Here is a 23,560-nt window from a genome sequence, read left to right on the forward strand (position 1 = left end):
ACTCTCACATCCATACATGACCACAGGAAAAACCAGAGCCTTGACTAGACGAACCTTTGTTGGCAAAGTAATGTCTCTGCTTTTGAATATGCTATCGAGGTTGGTCATAACCTTCCTTCCAAGGAGTAAGCGTCTTCTTATTTCATGGCTGCAGTCACCATCTGTAGTGATTCTGGAGCCCAGAAAAATAAAGTCTGACACTGTTTCCACTGTTTCCCCATCTATTTCCCATGAAGTAGTGGGACTGGATGCCATGATCTTCATTTTCTGAATGTTGAGCTTTAAGCCAACTTTTTCACTCTCCACTTTCACTTTCATCAAGAGGCTTTTTACTTCTTCACTTTCTGCCATAAGGGTGGTGTCATCTGCATATCTGAGGTTATTGATATTTCTCCCGGCAATCTTGATTCCAGCTTGTGTTTCTTCCAGTCCAGCGTTTCTCATGATGTACTCTGCATAGAAGTTAAATAAACAGGGTGACAATATACAGCCTTGACGAACTCCTTTTCCTATTTGGAACCAGTCTGTTGTTCCATGTCCAGTTCTAACCGTTGCTTCCTGACCTGCATACAAATTTCTCAAGAGGCAGATCAAGTGGTCTGGTAGTCCCATCTCTTTCAGAATTTTCCACAGTTTCTTGTGATCCACACAGTTAAAGGCTTTGGCATAGTCAATAAAGCAGAAATAGATGTTTTTCTGGAACTCTCTTGCTTTTTCCATGATCCAGCGGATGTTGGCAATTTGATCTTTGGTTCCTCTGCCTTTTCTAAAACCAGCTTGAACATCAGGAAGTTCACAGTTCACATATTGCTGAAGCCTGGCTTGGAGAATTTTGAGCATTACTTTACTAGCGTGTGAGATGAGTGCAATTGTGCGGTAGTTTGAGCATTCTTTGGCATTGCCTTTCTTTGGGATTGGAATGAAAACTGACCTTTTCCAGACTGCGCAATCAGCTCCAAAAACATAACTTCTAAAATATGTTACAGTTATCAGCAACATAGTCTTTATACCTTCTCTCTATATATTGTATATCTACCTTCTTTACCTTTGAGACACTAGACAATACCAAAGTAACTTTTGAATCAACATAGGAAAATAAACTGAGGGAAGATCCTATTATCACTGAAGGAAAGATCCAAGAATCACTAACTGTGACTACAAAAATTATCTCCAAGAGAAGCAAAGCGGGATAAAGCATTCAAAAGTGGAAAATTCTTTGTGTATTTATAAATAATAAATATATAATTGTTGTCAGCTTAATTTTAAACATCTGAGAAGTCCCAAAACATCCCATAGTCACTCAAAATTTTACAAATTCATTGTATATAAAGTTACTCACAAAGATTAAAGAGGGAGTTTTTCTATGACAAATGCAAGCTAAAGGCCTTGATCCACTGTTGTCTGTTTCTCCCGTGGAAGGTGAAAGCCTTCCAGGCTGAGTTGTTCTGGACTTCCCCAAACACCTGCAGAGCACTTCTGCAAAAGCAACTTGAACTTACTGAGAATCGTTATCAACAAAATTTTAAAGATATGCTTATTAATGGTAAGAAGTAAACAAGCAACCACAATTGTATTTGTAATGCTTCTTGAATCAAGTAGTAGTATGTATGTGTTTGTTATATTATCCTTGAAAACTTATATATTCCTATTAAATTTAAAATATTTTCACTGCCAAAGAAAGACCAATTATCACTCCAAACAGTGCATACCCATCTCTTCCCTTTCAGAATCTTAACGCTGGATCTATTTTGCAGATTAAGAATTGAATAATGGCCTCACATTTTGCATAATGTGAAGTTAAGCAAACACTTAGAATTAAGGACAGAATTAAGAATACTAAACTTTATTTCCAAAATTAACTTCTAATCTTTAAAAGCTTATATGAACTCACTTTTATAGAACCATACATTTGTGCAAACTATTTTGTGTACCTCTTTGTCACTTGTAGATTTCATATACCAATTTCAAAGAAATTGATATAGAATACATGTTAACCTCTGAAGTAGTTATAAAATATTCCATCCTGTTGATACATTATAGTTTGTCACAAATTCTCTACTACTGCACTGGAATTACTTCGTTTCCTATTATAGGCATGCTTCAGAGACATTGCAGCTTTGGTCCCAGACCACAGCAAAAATGTGAGTCACATGAATGCCTTGGTTTCTCAGGACATATAAGTTATGTTTATACTATTATTTAGTCTATTAAGTGTGCAATAGCATTATGTCTTTAAAAAAAAGTACTAACCTTAATTTAAAAGTACTTTAGGGACTTCCCTGGCAGTCCAGTGGTTAAGACTCTGAGCTTCTACTGCAGGCAGGGAATGCAGGCTTGATCCCTGGTCAGGGAACTAAGATCCCACATGCTGCATGGTGCAGCCAAGAGAAAATTTTTTTTAAATAGTACTTTATTGCTTAAAAAAAATACTAACCAGCATTTGAGCCTTCAGCAAATTGTAATCTTTTTGCTGGTGGAGAGTCTGAAATATTTAGAGAATTAATGAAATGTAACACAAAGACATAAAATGAATAAACATTGGAAAAATGACACCAACAGATTTTCTCAATGCAGGGTGGCCACAAACCTTTAATTTGTAGAAAACACAATAAAGCAAAATATGATAAAACAAGGCATGCCTATACACCAAAAACAACTTTTTAAAAAAATGTATGTTGCCAATGTAATATGTATCCAGTATGCTGCATCCTTGGCGTTAAGATATAGCTGAGCTGGCCCTGCTTTCCAGGGATTATACTGTAGTGGAGAAGACAGCTAAGGAAAATAAAATGATCACAGCTTGTGATAAATGCAATGAAGCAGATAACCAAAGTACAGCCCGCATCCACAGGTTCCACATCTGCAATTCAGACCCATTTTATATAAGTCCCATTTTACATAAGGCACTTGAGCATCTGCAGATTGTAGTATCCCCAAGGGGTCTTGAAACTAACCCCCCACGGATACTGAAGGACAATGGTAGTGTGACAGCATCTGGTGGAGGTCTGAGGTAGCCTGCTTTAGAAGAGACACTCTGGAAAGGGCTCTCTTGAAGAGGTCACATCTAGGCTAAAACAGAAATAAGTGAGAAGGAGCCTGTACTAATATTCTATGCTGCTATTAACAAATCATCACAAATTGAGTGGCTTAAAAAACACAAATGAATGATCTCACAGTTCTGTAAGTCAGAAGTCTGGGTAAGCTAACTCCTCTGCTCTGGCTTCACAGTGTGGAAACCTATTATGGGTCAGCCAGCCCGACTCTTAACTTGAGGTGCTGGTAGAGAATCTATTGCCAAATTCATTCAGGTTGTTGGCTGAATTCAGTCCTTTGCACTTTTAGAGCTCAAGTCCCCAGTCCCTTGTCTGCTGTCAGCCTGAGGTCGTTTACAGCTTCTAGATGCTGACAGCACTCCCTGACCAGTGGTCCCCTTGATCTTCAAAGTTAGCCAACAGTGGGTCAACTCCTTCTCATGCTTCAAAATGTCTCTGACCTCTGCTTCGCCCATATCCTTCCTGCTTCCAGCTAGGGGAAGTTCTCTGCTTTTAGGGGCTTCCTGTGATTACCTTGGGCTCATTCCAGATAACTGAGGATAGTCTCCCCATTGTAAGGCCCATACTTTTAATCACATTTGTAAGTCTCTTTTGCTATGTAATGGGCTTCCCGTGTGGCGCTAGTGGTAAAGAATCCGCCTGCCAATGCAGGAGAGGCAAGAGAGGCAGATTCAGTCTCTGTGTTGGGAAGATCCCCTGGAGGAGGGCATGACAACCCACTCCAGTGTTCTTGCCTGAAGAATTCCATGGACAGAGGAGCCTGGCAGGCTACAGTCCATAGGGTCACAAAGCATCAGACACCACTGAAGCGACTGAGCACAGCACACATGCTATGTAATAGGTAACAGATTCACAAGTGCTAGGGATTAGAGCATGCACACTTTTAAGGAGACCTTATTCTGCCTTCCACAGACTCAGACACACACTACCCCAAGAAGAAAGGAAACGGCAGGCAAAAGGCCTAAGATAGAAGAAAGCTTGGCCTGCATAGGACAAATAGCACAAAAAAGGCCCCCGGAGCCATAGCAAAGTGAAGGAGAGAACCATAGTAATGACATTATACACTCCTTTACATGAGTTAACTTTTTTCCTATTTGAATTGTACAAGTTTAGAATCTATTTTGAATTTTTGAATCAATCTTAGTCATTCTAAAGCTAATGGTGATGAAGCATTAAGCCTCTTAACTTCCAGTCTCTTTCATTTCCCACAAAACCAGAAGTCACCAATAGTACTTTTTTTACATCTATATGGAGAAATTTCTTCTAATTGACATTTTCTTGGTTCTTGCATACAGAATTTCTTCAAATATTGATCTTTGTCCAATCACAGCATACATAAAATTTATATCTTAGATATCGGAGGCAAAAAATAAATTTAAAAAGAATTCAAAATATGAGTAAGAAACTTCATCCTCAACTCTCTTAAAAATTAAAACAAACAAAATTTTTTTTCCCAATAGCTTTCCACATAGACTTTTAGGGTAGTGGTTTGTGGTTAAATGTTTGTAAAGAGAACTGCACCTGTGATGTGGTCTGTTTTAAAATAAACTTGCACCTGCAGCTGCTTTTCACAGAACTGCTATTTGGGATACTACATGTCAGATATTTGACCATATACGGAGCACTTCCTCCTCACCACACTACCTTCTGGGCTGGTCCCTGATTTACAAACACCTTATCTCCAAAAAGTCATTTGAAAAAAACGGTTTAGATTTCATGATAATTTTAGAGATGCAATAATAAACAAGGTTTCCAGGAAATCCTTCAAACAATATGCTCCTTCTAATCCATTAACTCCAGTGGTCTGGTCCCTCACTGCTTTAAGGAAAGTCTAATTTATTTTCACGGGGGGCCTCTGATCTAGTCAAATATGTCTGCTTTCCTTTTCCTATATATGATTTGCTAATTCCTGTTTCAGAATCTTTTTTACTCTGTTTTTCCTCACCAAAAATTTAGATTTTCTTCCTGTCAACCTTTGTAGAAAATTTTAAAATCTTTAAAACTAATTTTATGTCTTCCCTGCTTAATGTTATCCCGTTCTGTTCACTCCATTACTGTTTCTTCATTGCTAATAAATTTATCATTTTACACAAATTGGCGTGTTACTTTACATGGTTATCACTCTTCTTCATTTGTGTACAATTTATCTCATACTAAATTAACACTTTCTAGATGCAGAGAGGGGTTAATAAAGAGCAGTAGCAATTGGACACCCATAAAAGGATATAAGAAAGCACCAAAAGGAACTATAGAGGCTCAGTTAGGAAAATGTTTGAGAAAATGAACTTTTTCATCTTCTAGCTCTTCTACTCAGAGGTTTTACATCATGTGTAAATGTTGTACTAAGTGTGTTTCCCTCAATAACAAGGAAAAAGCATAAATTCATGATGAGGAATATCTAGTCAAAAAAAATTTTTAACGTCTGATTTAAATAGTCTTTCAAGACTATTATATAATTCTTTTGAATCCCTTTCAGAGTTTCAAATAAGTTGCTTTCATCCAAAAGGTGTGCAATAATTATTTCCCAAATAACATTTTTATAGCACAAACATTTGTTACAGTACAAAGAGGAAATTAATATAGCTATCTTTTGGCTAATAATTTCTCATATAATTGGAAACAACTATATATTTTAAATTTTAAAAATAAATTTTAAATTTATTTTCTCTCCATGACACTGAAATAGAGTTGCCATTATGGCAAATATGTATATGTGGTCTACAAGGCTAATGCTGCCTAAGAAAGAAAGAAGAAAGTGAAGTCGCTTAGTAGTGTCCAACTCTTTGTGACCCCATGAACTGTAGCCTACCAGGCTTCTCCATCCATGGAATTGTCCAGGCAAGAGTACTGGAGTGGGTTGCCATTTCCTTCTCCAGGGGATCTTCCTGATCCAGGGATCAAACCTGGGTCTCCCACATTGCAGGCAGACACTTTACCATCTGAGCCACCAGGGAAGCCCAATGCTGCCTCAGTTCAGTTCAGTTGATTCGTTCAGTCATGTCTGACTCTTTGTGACCCCATGAATCGCAGCACGCCAGGCCTCCCTGTCCTACCTGGCCCCTAATTCAAATGATCGTTCATTCATTTATTCTTTCTCTCAACAAGCATCTTATGGCATCTACTCTACATGGTAGGGATTCAAGTGAACAAAACAGGTAGAACCATTGATCAAACAAGTTTACATGATGTCAAGTACAAAGTGCCACAGGAGCACAGATGTTGAGAGAGAGGTAGGAAGGGTCAAGGAAAGCTTCCCAGAGGAAGTACTATCTATGCTGAGATTGAAAGATGAGTAGAAGTCACACAAAAAAGGGAGGACTACGGCCTAAGAATGGTCAAAATGGACAAAAAGGGGAGGGCTATGGTCTAGTAATGCTCAAAATTCTCCAAGCCAGGCTTCAATAGTACATGAATTGTGAACTTCCAGATGTTCAAATTGGTTTTACAAAAGGCAGAGGAACCAGAGATCAAATTGCCAACCTCTGCTGGATCATGGAAAAAGCAAGAGAGTTCCAGAAAAACATCTATTTCTGCTTTATTGACTATGCCAAAGCCTTTGACCGTGTGGATCACAAAAAAACGGGGAAAATTCTTAGAGATGGGAATACCAGACCACCTGACCTGCCTCCTGAAAAATCTGTATGCAGGTCAAGAAGCAACAGTTAGAACTGGACATGGAACAACAGACTGGTTCCAAATCGGGAAAGAAGTACATCAAGGCTGTATATTGTCACCCTACTTATTTAACTTATATGCAGAGTACATTATGCAAAATGCCAGGCTGGATGAAGCACAAACTGGAATCAAGATTGCAGGAGAAATATCAATAACCTCAGATATGCAGATGACACCAACCTTATGGCAGAAAGCAAAGAACTAAAGAGCCTCCTGATGAAAGTGAAAGAGGAGAGTGAAAAAGTTGGCTTAAAACTCAACATTCAGAAAACTAAGATCATGGCAGCCACTCCCATCACTTCATGGCAAATAAATGCAGAAACAATGGAAACAGTGGCTGACTTTATTTTGGGGGGCTCCAAAATCACTGCAGATGGTGACTGCAGCCATGAAATTAAAAGATGTTTGCTCCTTGGAAGAAAAATCATGACCAACCTAGATAGCATATTAAAAATCAGAGACATTACTTTGCCAACAAAGGTCCATCCAGTCAAACCTATGGTTTTTCCAGTAGTCACATATAGATGTGAGAGTTGGACTATAAAGAAATCTGAGTGCCGAAGAGTTGATGCTTTTGAACTGTGGTGTTGGAGAAGACTCTTGAGAGTCCCTTGGACTGCAAGGAGATCCGACCAGTCCTTCCTAAAGGAAATCAGTCCTGAATATTCATTGGTAGGACTGATACTAAAGCTGAAACTCCAATACTTTGGCCACCTGATATGAAGAATAACTCATTGGAAAAGATCCAATGCTGGGAAAGACTGAAGGCTGGAGGAGAAGGGAACGACAGAAGATGAGATGGTTGGATCGCATCACCAACTTGATGGACATGAGTTTGAGTAAGCTCCAGGAGTTGATGATGGACAGGGAAGCCTGGCGTGCTGCAGTCCATGGGGTTGCAGAGTTGGACACAACTGAGTGACTGAACTGACTGACTGATGGTCTAGGAAAAAATAAAATGTCAACAATTTGGAGCTGAGAGAAAACATAACTATTGGAGGAAATGAAAGTTCAATACGGCAGTATGAGTCCAGAGACCATATATTACATAAGTTTCAACACACCTACCCTTAAGCACCTAGTACAGTGCTGTACGCTGTGCAAAATTAAAATAGTTTACATGGGTGTAAATTTAGCATTATTATAAGATATGCTTGTAGAGTAATGACTTTGCATAGATAACTATATAACATTTGATTATTAAATATCTGCATTCAATTCTGTTCTTAAGCAACATGAAACAAGTTTCCAAATATAACAACACAATATTATCAGTGATTTACAGTTATATGAAAAATAGATGATGAGTTCATTGTTATTTTAAATATAGTATAATAAAACATTAATTGCAGTGGTTAGTAATCACAACGTGAAGTAATGCTCTGATATGGCAATTAGTGGAAACAAAAATAAACTGAAATAAAGCAATTTACAGTAAATAAACAATTTTACCAAAATCACAGAAGACAAAACCAGAATAAACCTACCCCAAAATAATGAAAAATAGATCAATCTCTGAATGATATCCTCTAATTATAATTTTACCATATTTCCCAGTACTGTGAATGTATCTACTAAACATGCTTTCCCAGGCCCCAAAATAGAGATATAATGTGGCTGATGCCTCCTGTTTTTCCCATTTTTCTGCCATTGTATAGGTTGAAATTGATACCATATCTCTGAGTAATCTTAGTCTTATAGACTTTATATCTCAGGGTTCAAGTATTTTCAGGATATATTGAAACAGAAATACATATGTCTAGACTCTATAAGTTTTTCACTGAGATAAAATGTAGACTAAGAGACAGTATAATAAAATAGTTATGAAAACTAACTTCAGAATGAGACAGGCTTGGGTTTAACTACCAGTTAGATAATCTCAAGCAAATTATTTCACATCTCTGAGCTGCATCTGTGAAAAGGGGATAATAATGGCACCCTTATCATAGATATATTATAAGAATTAAATAAGATAATATACTTAAAATGCCTAGCAGAGTACCTGATACATAATTAGTATCACTCCAAATATTCAATGTTACTGACAATACCAAGTGAAGAATCCCGGTCCAGACAGGGATTAAAACTTTTGGGCATGATAAAAATGTGAGCTGAGCACACGTGGAAGCTTTATTCAGATGTATTGTTGTTTTTAGTATTTTTTCATGTTGAAGACACACAAATCTCTTGCTCTAGTTCATATTGTTCTCCCAAGATTCAAAACTATATATCATACTGTCCAGAAGAGATTAGACACTTAAATCTTTTCACAGACAATCTTAAATGCAGCATGTCCAAAACTTATTTTCCCTTGTTTGCTGGCCCCTGCTAACCTTTTTCCTCCTGAGTTTTCTATCTTAATAGAGGGTACCATCATCCACTCAATTGTACAAGAAAATCTGTGAGTTACTATCACTCCTCACCCCCTCATTCTTAATCAGACACTAAGTCCTATAAAACCATCTCTTAAATAGCTGTTAAACTGTGTATTTTTTATATCTTTATTTCCAGGTCTTAGTTTAGACACTAAAATTCATCACCTAGATGACTGTAGTAGCATCACACTAACTTCTCTATAATCTTACCTTTTTCCATCAATTCTCTAATCTTACCCTGTTTAAAACCTTCCAATGGTTCCCCTTAATTCTAGCATAAAGTCTGTTTATCTCTTAATATCAAAAAGATACAGATCAATGTCACATTTTCCAACTCAAATTCTTAAGTTATTTTTATTAACTTCTAATACTTTACTGAAATTTAACAGAACTCAATTTAACTCTGTTTTTATTAGCTATTTATTGGTACCTACTATGTGTATGTAACTGTACTAGATATTATAAAAGCTACAGAGATGAATGGTGATATATCTGGGAGAAAACTTCAGTATATAAAGTCTTAACACAAGGGAGAAAATACTTTAAAATCTGCAAATAGTACCTAAATACATATTTTTTTCAAAGATTTATGGCCAACAGATATATGAAAGGATTTTCAACATTGCTAATTATTAGAGAAATGTAAATCAAAAGCACAATCAGATGTTACCTCACACCAGAATGACTATCATCAAAAAGTCTACAAATAATAAATGCTGGATAGGGTGTGGAGAAAAGAGAACCCTCCTACACTATAAGTGACGATGCAAATTGGTTTAACCACCAAGGAAAATGGTATGGAGGTTCCTAAAAAAAACTAAAAATAGAGGTATCTTATGATCCAGCAATCACACTCCTGGGCATATGTTCATACAGAAAATATGAACACTCTAATTCAAAAAGATACATGCAAAAAAAAAAAAAAAGATACATGCACCTCAGTGTTCATACCACCACTATTTACAATAGCCAAGACATGAAATGACCCAAATGCCCATCAACAGACAACTGACTTAAGAAGATATGATATACATGTATTGTGTTAGTCTGCTCAGTTGTGTCAGTCCACTCAGTTGTGTCCAACTTTTTGCAATCCCAGAGACTATAGCCCACCATGCTCCTCTGTCCATGGAATCTTCCAAGCAAGAACACTGGAGTGGGTAGCCATTCCCTTCTCCAGGGGATCTTCCCAACCCAGAGATGGAACTCAGGTCTCCTGCATTGCAGGCAGATTCTTTATATCTGAGCCACCAGGGAAGCCTTGGAGTATGTGTATATATACATTATCATACACACAAACACACACACACACATATAGAGAGAGAGACAGAGAGAGAAAGAATGGAATATTACTCAGCCATAAAAAGGAATGAAAACGTGCCATTTGCAGCAACATGAATGGAGCTAGAGAATGTTACACATAGTGAAGTGAGTCAGACAGAGAAATACAAATACTATATGATATCAGTTGTATGTGGAATCTGAAAAGTAAAACAAATGAATCTATATACAATTCAGAAACAGACTCACAGACATAGAAAGCAAACTTATGGTTACCAAAGGGGAGAGGGAGAGAGGGACAAATTAAAGGAGTATGGGATTAACAGATACTGCTGCTAAGTCACTTCAGTCGTGTCAGACTCTGTGCGACCCCATAGACGGCAGCCCACCAGGCTCCCCTGTCCCTGGGATTCTCCAGGCAAGAACACTGGAGTGGGATGCCATTTCCTTCTCCAATGCATGAAAGTGAAAAGTAAAAGTGAAGTCGCTCAGTCGTGTCCAACTCTTCACGACCCCATGGACTGCAGCCTACCAGGCTCCTCCATCCATGGGATTTTCCAGGCAAGAGTACTAGAGTGGGTTGCCATTGCCTTCTCCATTAACAGATACAAATGACTATAAACAAAACAGATATGAGGTACCATCTCACACCAGTCAGAATGGCTGCGATCCAAAAGTCTACAAATAATAAATGCTGGAGAGGGTGTGGAGAAAAGGGAACCCTCTTACACTGTTGGTGGGAATGCAAACTAGTACAGCCACTATGGAGAACAGTGTGGAGATTCCTTAAAAAACTGGAAATAGAACTGCCTTATGATCCAGCAATCCCACTGCTGGGCATACACACTGAGGAAACCAGAAGGGAAAGAGACACGTGTACCCCAATGTTCATCGCAGCACTGTTTATAATAGTCAGGACATGGAAGCAACCTAGATGTCCATCAGCAGATGAATGTATAAGAAAGCTATGGTACATATACACAATGGAGTATTACTCAGCCATTAAAAAGAATACATTTGAATCAGTTCTAATGAGGTGAATGAAACTGGAGCCTATTATACCGAGTGAAGTAAGCCAGAAAGAAAAACACCAATACAGTATACTAACGCATATATATGGAATTTAGAAAGATGCTAACAATAACCCTGTGTACGAGAGAGCAAAAGAGACACTGATGTATAGAACAGTCTTATGGACTCTGTGGGAGAGGGAGAGGGTGGGAAGATTTGGGAGAATGGCATTGAAACATGTAAAATATCATGTATGAAACGAGTTGCCAGTCCAGGTTCGATGCACGATACTGGATGCATGGGGCTGGTGCACTGGGATGATCCAGAGGGATGGTATGGGGAGGGAGGAGGGAGGAGGGTTCAGGATGGGGAACACATGTATACCTGTGGCAGATTCATTTTGATATTTGGCAAAACTAATACAATTATGTAAAGTTTAAAAATAAAATAAAATTTAAAAAAAACAGATAAGCAATAAGGATTTACTATCTGGTACAGGGAATTATGTTCAGTATCTTGTACTAACATATCATAACTGAAAAAAAACTGAATCACTTTGCTGAATACATGAAACTAACACAATAAAGTAAATCAATTATACTCAATTTAAAAAAATTCCTAACAAACAGTTAAAGGGCTACTAGATGCCAATGGAAGAAAGTGCATCAGAGAATTCAGCCCTGAGAAGATATGATTTTAGCTGGGCCCTGTAGGTCATCTAAGAATTGAGATGTGGGGCAGCATAAGCAAAGGCCAAGGGAAAGAAATCTCAAAAAGCAAAAAAGAACAATGTGTATATCAGTTTTATTAGAATGTAAAGTTCTTCAATGAAAGTAGTAGGACAGCAGCTAGAAAAATAAGAATTGGGGTCAGATAAAGGCAGGCCGTGACTTAAGTTAAGAGCTAGGGCTTTACACTTTCGAGAATGAGGGTCAACTAAAGAGAAAAAAAATTACATGAATTGTGTTTCAAAAGACCTTCAACATCAAAGCTGTAAGTATCATTGAATCAATAGTTCTGTGTATATATGTATTTTGTGTGTGTGTGTATATGTGTGTGTGTGTGTATATATATATATATATATATATATAAAATTATATCTACAAGATTCCTCATGACAAGAAAAAATAAAAAGGGATTAAAATAATGTTTAGAAAATAATTGCAGAGGATTAGAATTTGTATGGAAAAGTAGTGTCACAATTTCATTACATTCTTCATTTTGTAATTACAACTACCAAACCTAGTCATTTTTAATTAAAGAATTAGAAGAGTTCATATGTTTAGCTCATATTTCAGGGTAAGTTCTATATTTTACTCCCAAGTCACTTTTAGGATTTCTGTGTCTTTAAATAGATACAGACCTTAGTTGCAAAAGAATCTATAACCTACTGGTTTCAGAGTAAGTGGTTTCCCACAGAAATGAAAGCAGATGGCAACTATGCTTCACCTTTTCTATTTTCTTTCTTATACCTAAAAATAATCCTTCTTTTTTTGCATTCAAAAAATAGTTCAAGGAGTTTCTGTGAGTGTATTAAATTACCAAGAATACATTTTCCCATTATTACCTCATATCAATTATTTTTACTATTACTACTATTCTGAGCATTAAAAAAAAAAAAAAAAACTACTTCTTTGACAAATTTAGTCACCATAACTTAGTCTGTGACACTGGGATAAAAAGTAAATATGTGTTGGATTATTAGCTTAAGTTCACAAAAGGCATATATCAACTATTTCATTTTCTAAACGTTACTTTAAAAAAAAAAAAAACCTCTGCCGATAACCAGAGCAATTCAAAAGACATTGTAAGTCATTGTTAAAGGCTACTATTTTGTATGCTGACATTGTATTTAGAAATATATTTTCTCAAATACTGACCTAGATTTTAAAGATTTAAAAAATAACAACTTGATCCAGACTTAACCTAGCTCATACACTTAATGGAGGGAAAGCAGTAAGTATAAATAAAGATATGAAGCATGGAAATGAAAAAGAGAAAGTTCTTCATCCTGCCTGAGGAGGCAGAAAAGGCTTTTAAAGTGACATTTAAAATCAATCTTGGACTTCCCTGGGGATCCAGTGGTTAAGATTCTGCACTTCTACTGCAGGGGACACAAGTTCCATCCCTGATCAGGCAACTAAGATCCTGCATGGCACAGCAAAAAAAAAAAAAGACATTTGTCTTAGATTAGAAAGCACAAGAAAACAATATGTATAATAAAGCAAAGGCAGCAAGAAAGAACATAGCCTGCACCAGGTTAATGAGGAATCTTGTAGATACAATTATTTTTATATTAACTACTGATAAAATGATAATTACAGCTCTGATGATAAAGGTTTTTGAAACACAATCCACATAAAGCTTTTTTAGTCGGCCCTCATTTGCTATACAATAAAGATTTTAGCTCTTAGCCTAATATTTACATATATTACACATAGTATATATACATGCAAGGCTACGCCATATATGGTAGCAGTGACAGTATGGCAAGAAGTTTAAGATGTATGCAGGAGTCAGGTCATAGGAATATGAACTTGAGTCTATAGATGTTGGGAATTTTTTAAAGGACTTTATAAGTTAGAGATGTGTAGTCATTTTTTGTCTGCTTATTTATTTTTAATTGAACCTCAGATGCAAACAGTTAACTATCCTCCTCAGTTCCTGACACATTATCATTACTGGTCCACAGTAAGTACCTCTCCTAATTCTTCTGATCACCAAGCTTTATCCCATTCTTTGCTCCTCCATAAGCAACCTTCTTTTGTATTTAATGTACATTATTTTGTTTGCATATGTTCTTACAAAATGTGTACTGTTGTATAGTTGCACATCTTATTACATACTCCATTTTTTTAACCTTTTTTCCTAAGCACACTGTTTTTAAGACCCATTCATGTTGCTATATGTATATATAATCCAGTTTCTAACTACTGGGGCTTCCCTGGTGGCTCAGACAGCAAAGAAACTGCTTGCAATGTGGGAGATGCCAGTTGGATCCCCAGGTTGGGAAGATTCACCTGGCAAAGAGAATGGCTACCCATTCCAGTATTCCTGCCTGGAGAATTCCACAGACAGAGGACCCTGGTGGGCTACAGTCCATGGGATCACAAAGAGCTGGACACAACGAAGCACCTTTCACTTTTTCCAATTACTGCATAGTTAAGATACCCATATAATTCATCATCTAAATCATAAAAGGGTTGCTATTAACAATTACACTGAAATAACAAGTTCAACAGGGCTGTACTAAGCAAACTAAGATGGAAACTTACTATATGTGTCCAAATTCCATGCTGCTTACCCGTGATATTTATTGATCTCTCTTTAGAATCCAGGTTGTCTCCAACACCATGCTTTCAATAACAGCTTTTCAAACAGCCTCATACAGGTCCCATTATGGATCTATGTGGGAATTTGTTAGTCAAAAGGATGTCTGTAGTTATCTGTAAATTTCTTACAAAAGTAAATATGGGAACACTGAAAAGAGCTAAAAACAGAGGAGAAGACTGCAAAGCAATATTTGGAGAATAAAGAGTGGTAGAGAATTCAATGAAAGGTATGGCTGGAAAGACTGCCTTGAGGCAAACTGTGGGAGGGCTGTGCATTCTATGCATGCTGTGAACTTCATTTTGATAGTAACTGAGAGTCATGGAAAGGTTCTGAGCAAGGGTATAGAATGATGGAAATATTAATAGCATTCTAGAAAGACGTATCTCATGATGCTGAATCAAATGTACAGCAGAGACTGGAAGTAAAAAGACCTATTAAGGGAATATTTGAAAGCCAATACAGTACAGCAGTTAGCTACAGCATCGTAGAAATTCCAAAGCCAGTCCAGATTCAAATCTGGTTCGACTTCCCTAGTGGTCCAGTGGTTAAGAATTCACCTGCCAATGCAGAGGACATAGGTTCAATCCCTGATCTGGGAAGATCCCACATGCCACAGAGCAACTAAGCCCATGCACTGCAACTAGAGAGTAGCCCCTGCTAGCAGCAACTACAGAAAGCCCCTACACAGCAACCAAGACCCAGGACAGTCATAAATTAATTATTTAAAGATAAACTGCAGGTGCCTTTGAATCCTAAATTAGAAATTATCATAGTACTTCTTCTTAGGGTTGAATGTCAAGAGCTTATAATAGTACTGGAACATAATAACCACTCTCAATGCTAGCTATTACTGCTGCAATAGTCCACAAGCATGTGAAATCAGTTTAAGCTAATCTGGTGGTAGAATTTTAAAAACCTGAACTCATGCCCTGAAGGAAGTATCCTAATATAACCTAGTGTGTCATTCATAATCCCCTACATCCTACAGGAAAAAACAACAACAACAACAAAAACTCCCAAATCTGTTGGCTCTCATTAGGTCTAGTTTGCAAACTCCTGAGTCAGGCATCACAATAATGTAACAAAGATTCAAGTTGATAATACATGACAGTTGCCACAAATATAATGGTTAAATGCTATTTAATATGTGTTCATTTTCTAAGGACTCAGCGTTTTTCTCTGTAATTGGCATAGCCTTATGATATAATAAAGCATTAATATGTCTTTTCAGTGATATAAATTTTTAAGGAAACAATTGCCTCACCTAAATGGCAAATAATTCCAAGATCCGGTTATGGAAGTTTATACTACAGGAACTGCTGGAATTGAAGAACTGACTTCTGAACTGTTCATCAAAAATATCTGAGAACGTTAGAATACAACATTCTGTGAATATACCCTGGATATTATTACATTATTTCATATATAGTTAGGAAATGTAATGTATAGTATAAACCAAATAAATATTAGAGCAATGTGATCATTCCCATTAAAAATATCCAAAATAAGTTTCTATCTTCTCTATAACAGTAAATGCATTTTGTTGAGTATGACTACAATTCTTAAATTAGCAATAAAAATGATCAGAAAAAATTACTTAGATAAAATGCAAATTTAATACATTTAAAGCAAGGATATAATTACAGTCCTAGCTTAGATGCCACACTCTTTTAAGCAATATTTCCAGAACAAAATCCAGAGATGATCTCTCACCCTTCTGATCTCTCACAGCACTGTGTTTACATCACATACTGTCTTGTATTTTAGTATAATCTGTATGCATATCTCCTTTTCTACCTCATTAGAAGAAGATGTAGTCGCTCAGTGGTGTCCGACTCTTTGGGAGCCCATAGACTGTAGCCCGCCAGGCTCCTCTGTCCATGGGATTCTCCAGGCAAGAATACCAGAGTGGGTTTGCCATTACCTTCTCCAGGGGATCTTCCCCACCCAGGGACTGAATCTTCATCTCTCATGCTCCTGCATTGGCAGGCAGATTCTTTACCACTAGCGCCACCTGGGAAGCTCCTCATTAGAAGTTCAGTTTAGTTCAGTTGTTCAGTTGTCCAGTCACGTCCAACTCTGCAACCCCATGGACTGCAGCATGACAGGCCTCCCTGTCCATCACCAACTCATTAGAAGAGATTATGGATAATTCACCTTTGAATCTACTACAGCATATAGCATTCTGCAACAATTAATAAGCAGTTAATATTTGCTGATGACAAAAACCTATTAAAGTCTACATTCAAAAATGAATTCTGCATTTAGCATCAGAACATAAAGACTTTTACCTACACATTTTTTATTCATTAAATTCCTAAAATCCTGTTCAGGTTTTTAAATGCTTATAATAACTTGTAGCACTTTAAAAATATTTTAGTTCAAAATGTCACTTTTCTAAAAAATTTTATTATTTTTTATGACCTGATTAGACTGCACTTTCTACAAAGAACCTGTATGTCACCATTAACTTTAACAACTTATTACAGTTCAACTTTAAACAATCTACATTTGAAGGAAGCATAATGTCTAAAATATATAGTGAATATGAACTGATATGTAATGTCTGAAAATTTAAAACCCTGAATTACTCTAAGATTGCAGGGCAGTCCTTTCACACTTACAGGCCTAGAAAAACTTCTACAGACAAATCTGACGAATATTTCCCTTATTACCACTCTTTCTCTTGAAATACTTTCATCTGAGCCCTTAAAGTTTCTTTCATCCACCCAGTACAGCCTACCCTCTGGAAAAGGAATGAAACTCGTTCACATTGAACTGGCAAAGGACTGCTAACAGCTGGGTGTGAGGGCCTGGTGTGGGAGCCCTGTCTCAGGTTTCTGTGCTAAATTTGCTAACCTAATCTTCCCAAGTCTCTGTTTCCACATGTAGACAATGAAGATACTGGAACTGGAATTAATGATTTCTAAAATCCATTCCAGCTCAGGTTATCTCCCTTAGGGATGTTCGCAGGTTTAGGCAACATTTATTCACTCCATTTATTTAGCACCTCAGATCAACACATGATCAAGTACTGTAACTTCAATACTTATTCATTAAACAAATCTTCACTGAACACTTACTCTGTGCCAGACGCTGTGCTGCGTGCTTGCAATATCACAGTTCTGTTGAGATCTACGACGTGATACAAAAGAGCTGAGAAAAAGGCAGTAGGGGAGTTAAAGAAAAGTCCAACAAGTGATGCTTAGACTGTCTCTTCACTACAGCAGAATTTCTCAAATTTGGCCGGGAGCACTAGACTCTTCTTAGTAAGGGGGCTGGATGGCGTGTACAAAAAGACAGTGATGTGAAAGGCACGTTGAGTGTCCTCAGCAGCTGAAGGGTGGGAAACACAGGATAAGTGTTCACAGTACTTATCCCACTTATGATCCGGCACGTTTCGCGTGATGATTTGGTTTAACTAAACCACCTGTTCCACCATTGCGAGAACAGCGTCTGCTCTTGCCCATCATCCTTCTCCCAGAGCCTAACACGCTGCCTCGTGCTTATTAAGGGCTGAAGAAGTTATTAAGGGCCCGCTCCTGAGGGTTAACATGTGTCATTTCCAAAATACCTGGAAGAACTTCTCTTCCACTAGAAGGAAGAGAAATCGCAGCGCCTCCTGCAGGCAACTTGAGTTCCTCGGAAACAGTCAGACTGCAGAGCACAGCTCTGCCTCCCCACCGTCACCACCCCTCATAAACTCCTCGGGAACTCCAATCCCCTGAAGTCACCGAGCCCTGCGGGCGGGGAGCTGGAGACGAGCTGCCACCCGCCGGAGGCCTGCGCCCTTCCCGGCGCTCGCAAGCGATTGCTCCAGTCAGCCGCGGCGCCGCCTTCACCTCCGCCTACCGTCCCCAGAAATGTCATATTTGGACGTTGCGTAGACAAAAACAATCTGATTAACTTCCTGACAGATAGGCGAAGACAAAACTTCAGCAAACAAGAAAATCTTATACACCTGCACTCGGCTCCGGGCCGGTGACGTCCGTACAGGAGCAGGACAACTCACGGCACCGCCCCGCCCGGCTGCCTCTCCTAGGCGTAGAGGTAAAGCGCCCTCTAATGATCACTGCTACCTCACCTGCGGTTAACCGGGCCGTCACCCTAGCCACGCCCAGGCTCGCGAGAGTAAGAACAGGACCAAAGAGGTTCCGGAACCGAACTTCGTTACCTACTGTTCCCACACGGAAAGGCCCGAAGGACCAACCGGAAGTCCTGGTTCAAACGCTCCACGGAGAGCATCCTGGGGACCGGAAGGAGGTGAAACTGCCGCATCCGACTGGAGCCCCTGCAAGACGAGCGTGGTGAGAGATCGCGTGGTTGTTACAGCGGCGTGTTGCTGGAGCGCGTGGCTCGTGCGCAGAGGTCAGAGGTGGCTGAAAGCCTGACGTCGGTGTAGAAGCTGAGACCGCGAACTATGGTGGGAAGATCCGGGCGGCGCGCGCGTGGAGCGGCCAAGTGGGCAGCTGTGCGAGCTAAGGCAAGTCGCGACCCAGCGGAAGACGATGGAGAGGACTTAGAATCTCCACCCTCACCGGGGGACTCGAGCTACTACCAAGATAAGGTAGATGATTTCCATGAGGCCCGATCTCGGGCCGCCTTGGCTAAGGGCTGGAGCGAAATAGAGAGTGGGGACGAGGAGGATGGCGATGAGGAGGAGGAGGTGCTTGCCCTAGATGTTGCCGATGAGGACGATGAAGATGGAGAGAGTGAGGAGGGTGACGATGATGATGGTGGGAGCTCCGTGCAGAGTGAGACTGAGGCTTCTGTGGATCCCAGTTTGTCGTGGGGTCAGAGGAAAAAACTTTACTACGACACGGACTATGGCTCCAAGTCCCGAGGCCGGCAGAGTCAACAAGAAGTAGAGGAAGAGGAAAGAGAGGAGGAGGCGGAGGCACAGCTCATTCAGCGGCGCTTAGCCCAAGCTCTGCAAGAGGACGATTTTGGAGTTACCTGGGTGGAGGCTTTTGCAAAACCAGTACCTCAGGTAAATGAGGCTGAGACACGTGTCGTGAAGGATTTGGCGAAAGTTTCCGTGAAAGAGAAGCTGAAAATGCTGCGAAAGGAATCTCCAGAGCTCTTGGAGCTGATAGACGACTTGAAAGTTAAGTTGACAGAGATGAAGGATGAGCTGGAGCCATTGCTACAGTTAGTGGAGCAAAAGATCATCCCCCCTGGAAAAGGAAGCCAATACCTGAGGACCAAATACAATCTCTATTTGAACTACTGCTCCAACATTAGTTTTTATCTGATCCTGAAAGCTAGGAGAGTCCCTGCACATGGACATCCTGTCATTGAAAGGCTTGTTACCTACCGAAATTTGATCAACAAGTTGTCGGTTGTGGATCAGAAGCTGTCCTCTGAAATTCGTTATATGCTCACACTTAAAGATGGTGCTGGAAAGAAAGAACTGAATTTAAAAGCAAAATCCATGAAGGCCAAGCCAAAATCAGTTTCAGAGACTTCTGCTGCTGCTTTGGCTGTTAGAGACCTTTCTGATGATTCTGATTTTGATGAAGAAGCTGCACTGAAATACTATAAAGAAATGGAAGAGAGACAAAAATTAAAGAGAAAGAAAGAAGAAAATAGTACCGAAGAACAGGCTCTTGAAGATCAAAATGCAAAGAGAGCCATTACTTATCAGATTGCTAAAAATAGGGGACTTACACCTAGGAGAAAGAAAATTGATCGGAATCCCAGAGTCAAACACCGGGAGAAGTTCAGAAAAGCCAAAATTCGCAGAAGAGGCCAGGTTCGTGAAGTTCGCAGGGAAGAGCAACGTTATACTGGTGAACTGTCTGGCATTCGTGCAGGAGTTAAAAAGAGCATTAAGCTTAAGTAAAGTTTTTGCTTAGCTTAAGTCTTTTGACGATAATTTTGGATTAATAAATTTTTATTTTTAACTGGTGATGAGAGTGTATTAATACTTAATGCTTAGCCTTAAATGTTAAAAATTCTGACAATAGGAAAATTTCCTATATAACCCTATTGAGGGTTATTGCTCAATTTATTTGTGTTTTAATTTGTAATCAGGTCATACAGAGAACTGTGGGAACAATATGAAGATGTGTGGGAAAAGAGGTGGTGATGGAAAAAAGTTCTCCACTATTCTGTCAAAAAGTAGCCTGGGGAAATTACATAGGTAGTTGTGGAGCAACAGACTTGGAGTACTTATTTTTTTTCATGTATCAAGTCTTTTATTTACACTTAGAGTACTTTTGTAATTTTTCACATAAAGTGAAGAGAATGCAGCTCTGGTAGACATCTTATTTGTAAGCTAGGATATAAAGTAGTTTTGATGTTCCATTGCCTAAAGTATAATTCTTGAGCAGGAAACTTACCAATAATGAGTTTAATGTTAAGTATTTTTGTACATTTTATTGTGGGAAAAGCTTAGGAAAGAAGGGGAACTTGGTTGAAAATAGAGATATGCCTTAATTACATCAATAGTGAATATTTTTTCATAGTGCTTAATGTGGTAAGATAAAAATTCCATTTTTCTTCCATATTGTTGGTTGGTCTTTGTACTTTGCACTTGCAGAAAATCTGATAAGATTACTACTGAGTAAGTGGTAACTTCAAAATTACTTTTTTTTATATATATATATATAATTATTCTCATCTTTATAGTAGGGGAAAGATGATGACATGGTGAACTTAAAAATTCTTAGGATGATGCCAGGGAGAAAATGAGAAGACTAGTGAAGGAGCACAAAGGACCTCTTAACTGTTTATGCATTAAATGTGTGCTGGCTGCTAGAAATGCAGAGATGTCAGTGGTTAATATTTATTAAAACATTTGCCATAACTTTATCAGAGATGAGGATGCCAAAATTCCAGATTAACTTTCTAAAGGACAATGTGTTTGGGATTTGGACCCAAGCTGGCTTACCTTGAGCCTTCATTATTTTAAACTCTGGCTTACAGCTGCTGCCAGCATAGCACATGTGCCAAATTACTATAAATAAAAAAGGAAAATTGGAAGTTTATATTGAGTGAAAAGATATTTTGTAAGCATTTATCTCCTTATTCCTCACAACTCATGTAGTAACTTCTAGTATCCATACTTTAGAGATGAAGAAACTGGCAAAGAGAAGTAAGTTTCTCAAGGTCATTTAGCTATTAAGTGGAAGAGCAGGGATTTCATTCTAGCCTTTCTGGATTAAGAGCCCTATCCTGTATTTCCTTTTCTGATATAGTAGAAAAAGTACAGGTCTTGGAACTAAGTTACTAGGGTGATTTTGAGTTAAGTACCTGATTTCTGACTCATTTTCTTATTCTGTATGGTACTATTATACCTACCTTAGGTATAGGTATATACATGTAATTGGTTAAGAACTGTTAGATAATAGAAAATACATATATTTGTTTCTGGCACAGCATTCCTAAAACCTTCGTAAATTCCTAAGTAACAGGAGCACTGGGAATATCATTTGTTACAATGAGAGGACTCTAGGTGAGCTTCTGGATGGGAACGGGTCACCAGAAAGACCAAGCCATGATTAAAAGCTTGTAGTTTTCAGCCCCAGACCTTCACATTGCAGAGAGGGGAGAGGGGCTAGCTGCTGCTGCTAAGTCACTTCAGTCATGTCCAACTCTGTGTGACCCTATAGACTGCAGCCCACCAGGCTTCCCTGTCCCTGGGATTCTCCAGGCGAGGACACTGGACTGGGTTGCCCTTTCCTTCTCCAATGCATGGAAGTGAAAAGTAAAAGTGAAGTGGCTAAGTGTTTCTGACTCTTTGAGACCCCATGGACTGCAGCCTACCAGGCTCCTCCATCCATGCCCGTGGGATTTTCCAGGCAAGAGTACTGGAGTCGGGTGCCATTGCCTTCTCCCAGAGGGGCTAGAGATGAAGTTTATTGGTCATGTCTGTATGAGGAAGCCTCCACAAAATCCCAATAGTAGGAGGTTTGGGGACATGCTAGGATGGTGAACACATCCTCCTATTGAGAGGGTGAGGTACCCAACTTCATGGGGACAGAAACTCCTGTAAAGGGGCTCCTCCCAGTCTTTACCCTGTGTACTTATTTATCCAGCTGCTCGTCTGTATTTATCATGTCCTTTGTGTGTGGACGCATGTGCATGTTCAGCCTTGTCTTACTTTGTCACCCCAAGGACTGTAGCCTGTGAGGCTCCTCTTTCCATGGAATTTTCTAGGGAAGAATACTGGAGTAGGTTGCCATTTCTTCCTCCAGAGTATGTCCTTTAATAACGTGTAAACATGAAGTGTTTCCCTGAGTTCTGTGAGCCACACTAGCAAATGAATCGAACCCAAGGAGGGAGTTGTGGGGACTTCAGACTTCCCAGGTGTCACTGCGAGAGATGTTAAAGAGCCATGGTTCAGTCCCTGGGTCTGGATCAGAAAGATCCCCTGGAGGAGGGCATGGCAACCCACTCCAGTATTCTTGCCTGGAGAATCCCATGGACAGAGGAGCCTGGTGGGCTATGGTCCATATTGTCACAAAGAGTTAGATATGAGTGAAGCAACTTAGCATGTACTCACAGACTAAAAGAAGCACAGGTAGCAACCTGGGCTTGTGATTGGCATCTAAAGTGGGGAAGGGACAGTCTTGTGGGACTGAGGCCTTAACCTATGGGATCTGATGCTACCTCCAACTGGTTTTGCAGAGAATTACTTGGTGGGGAAACATGGTGTCAGAAGTGTTATGAGTAATAATAGTGTGACAATAAAGGAGAAACATACAGGTGGAAAGTGGTTTTTCTAATTTGAGAGCACGCTTTACCCAGACTCCTACTCCAGTTTTATCAGTTAGTACCTGTGACTTGGGGCAAGGTCCTTGATCTCTCTCTGTCTTTTCATCTAAA

General features: G+C 39.0%; 1 protein-coding gene across 1 annotated transcript; it reads left to right on the forward strand.

Moving 5' to 3' along the window:
• Nucleotides 1–18,454: 18,454 nt before the first annotated feature.
• UTP3 (UTP3 small subunit processome component) lies at nt 18,455–20,639 on the forward strand. The gene has a single exon (XM_019962875.2). The coding sequence runs from the start codon at nt 19,149–19,151 to the stop codon at nt 20,571–20,573; it is 1,425 nt and encodes a 474-aa protein (XP_019818434.2). The 5' UTR covers nt 18,455–19,148; the 3' UTR covers nt 20,574–20,639.
• The last annotated feature ends 2,921 nt before the right edge of the window (nt 20,640–23,560 follow it).

The sequence above is a fragment of the Bos indicus genome, chromosome 6 (assembly GCF_029378745.1).
Source record: "Bos indicus isolate NIAB-ARS_2022 breed Sahiwal x Tharparkar chromosome 6, NIAB-ARS_B.indTharparkar_mat_pri_1.0, whole genome shotgun sequence".
Taxonomy (NCBI): domain Eukaryota; kingdom Metazoa; phylum Chordata; class Mammalia; order Artiodactyla; family Bovidae; genus Bos; species Bos indicus.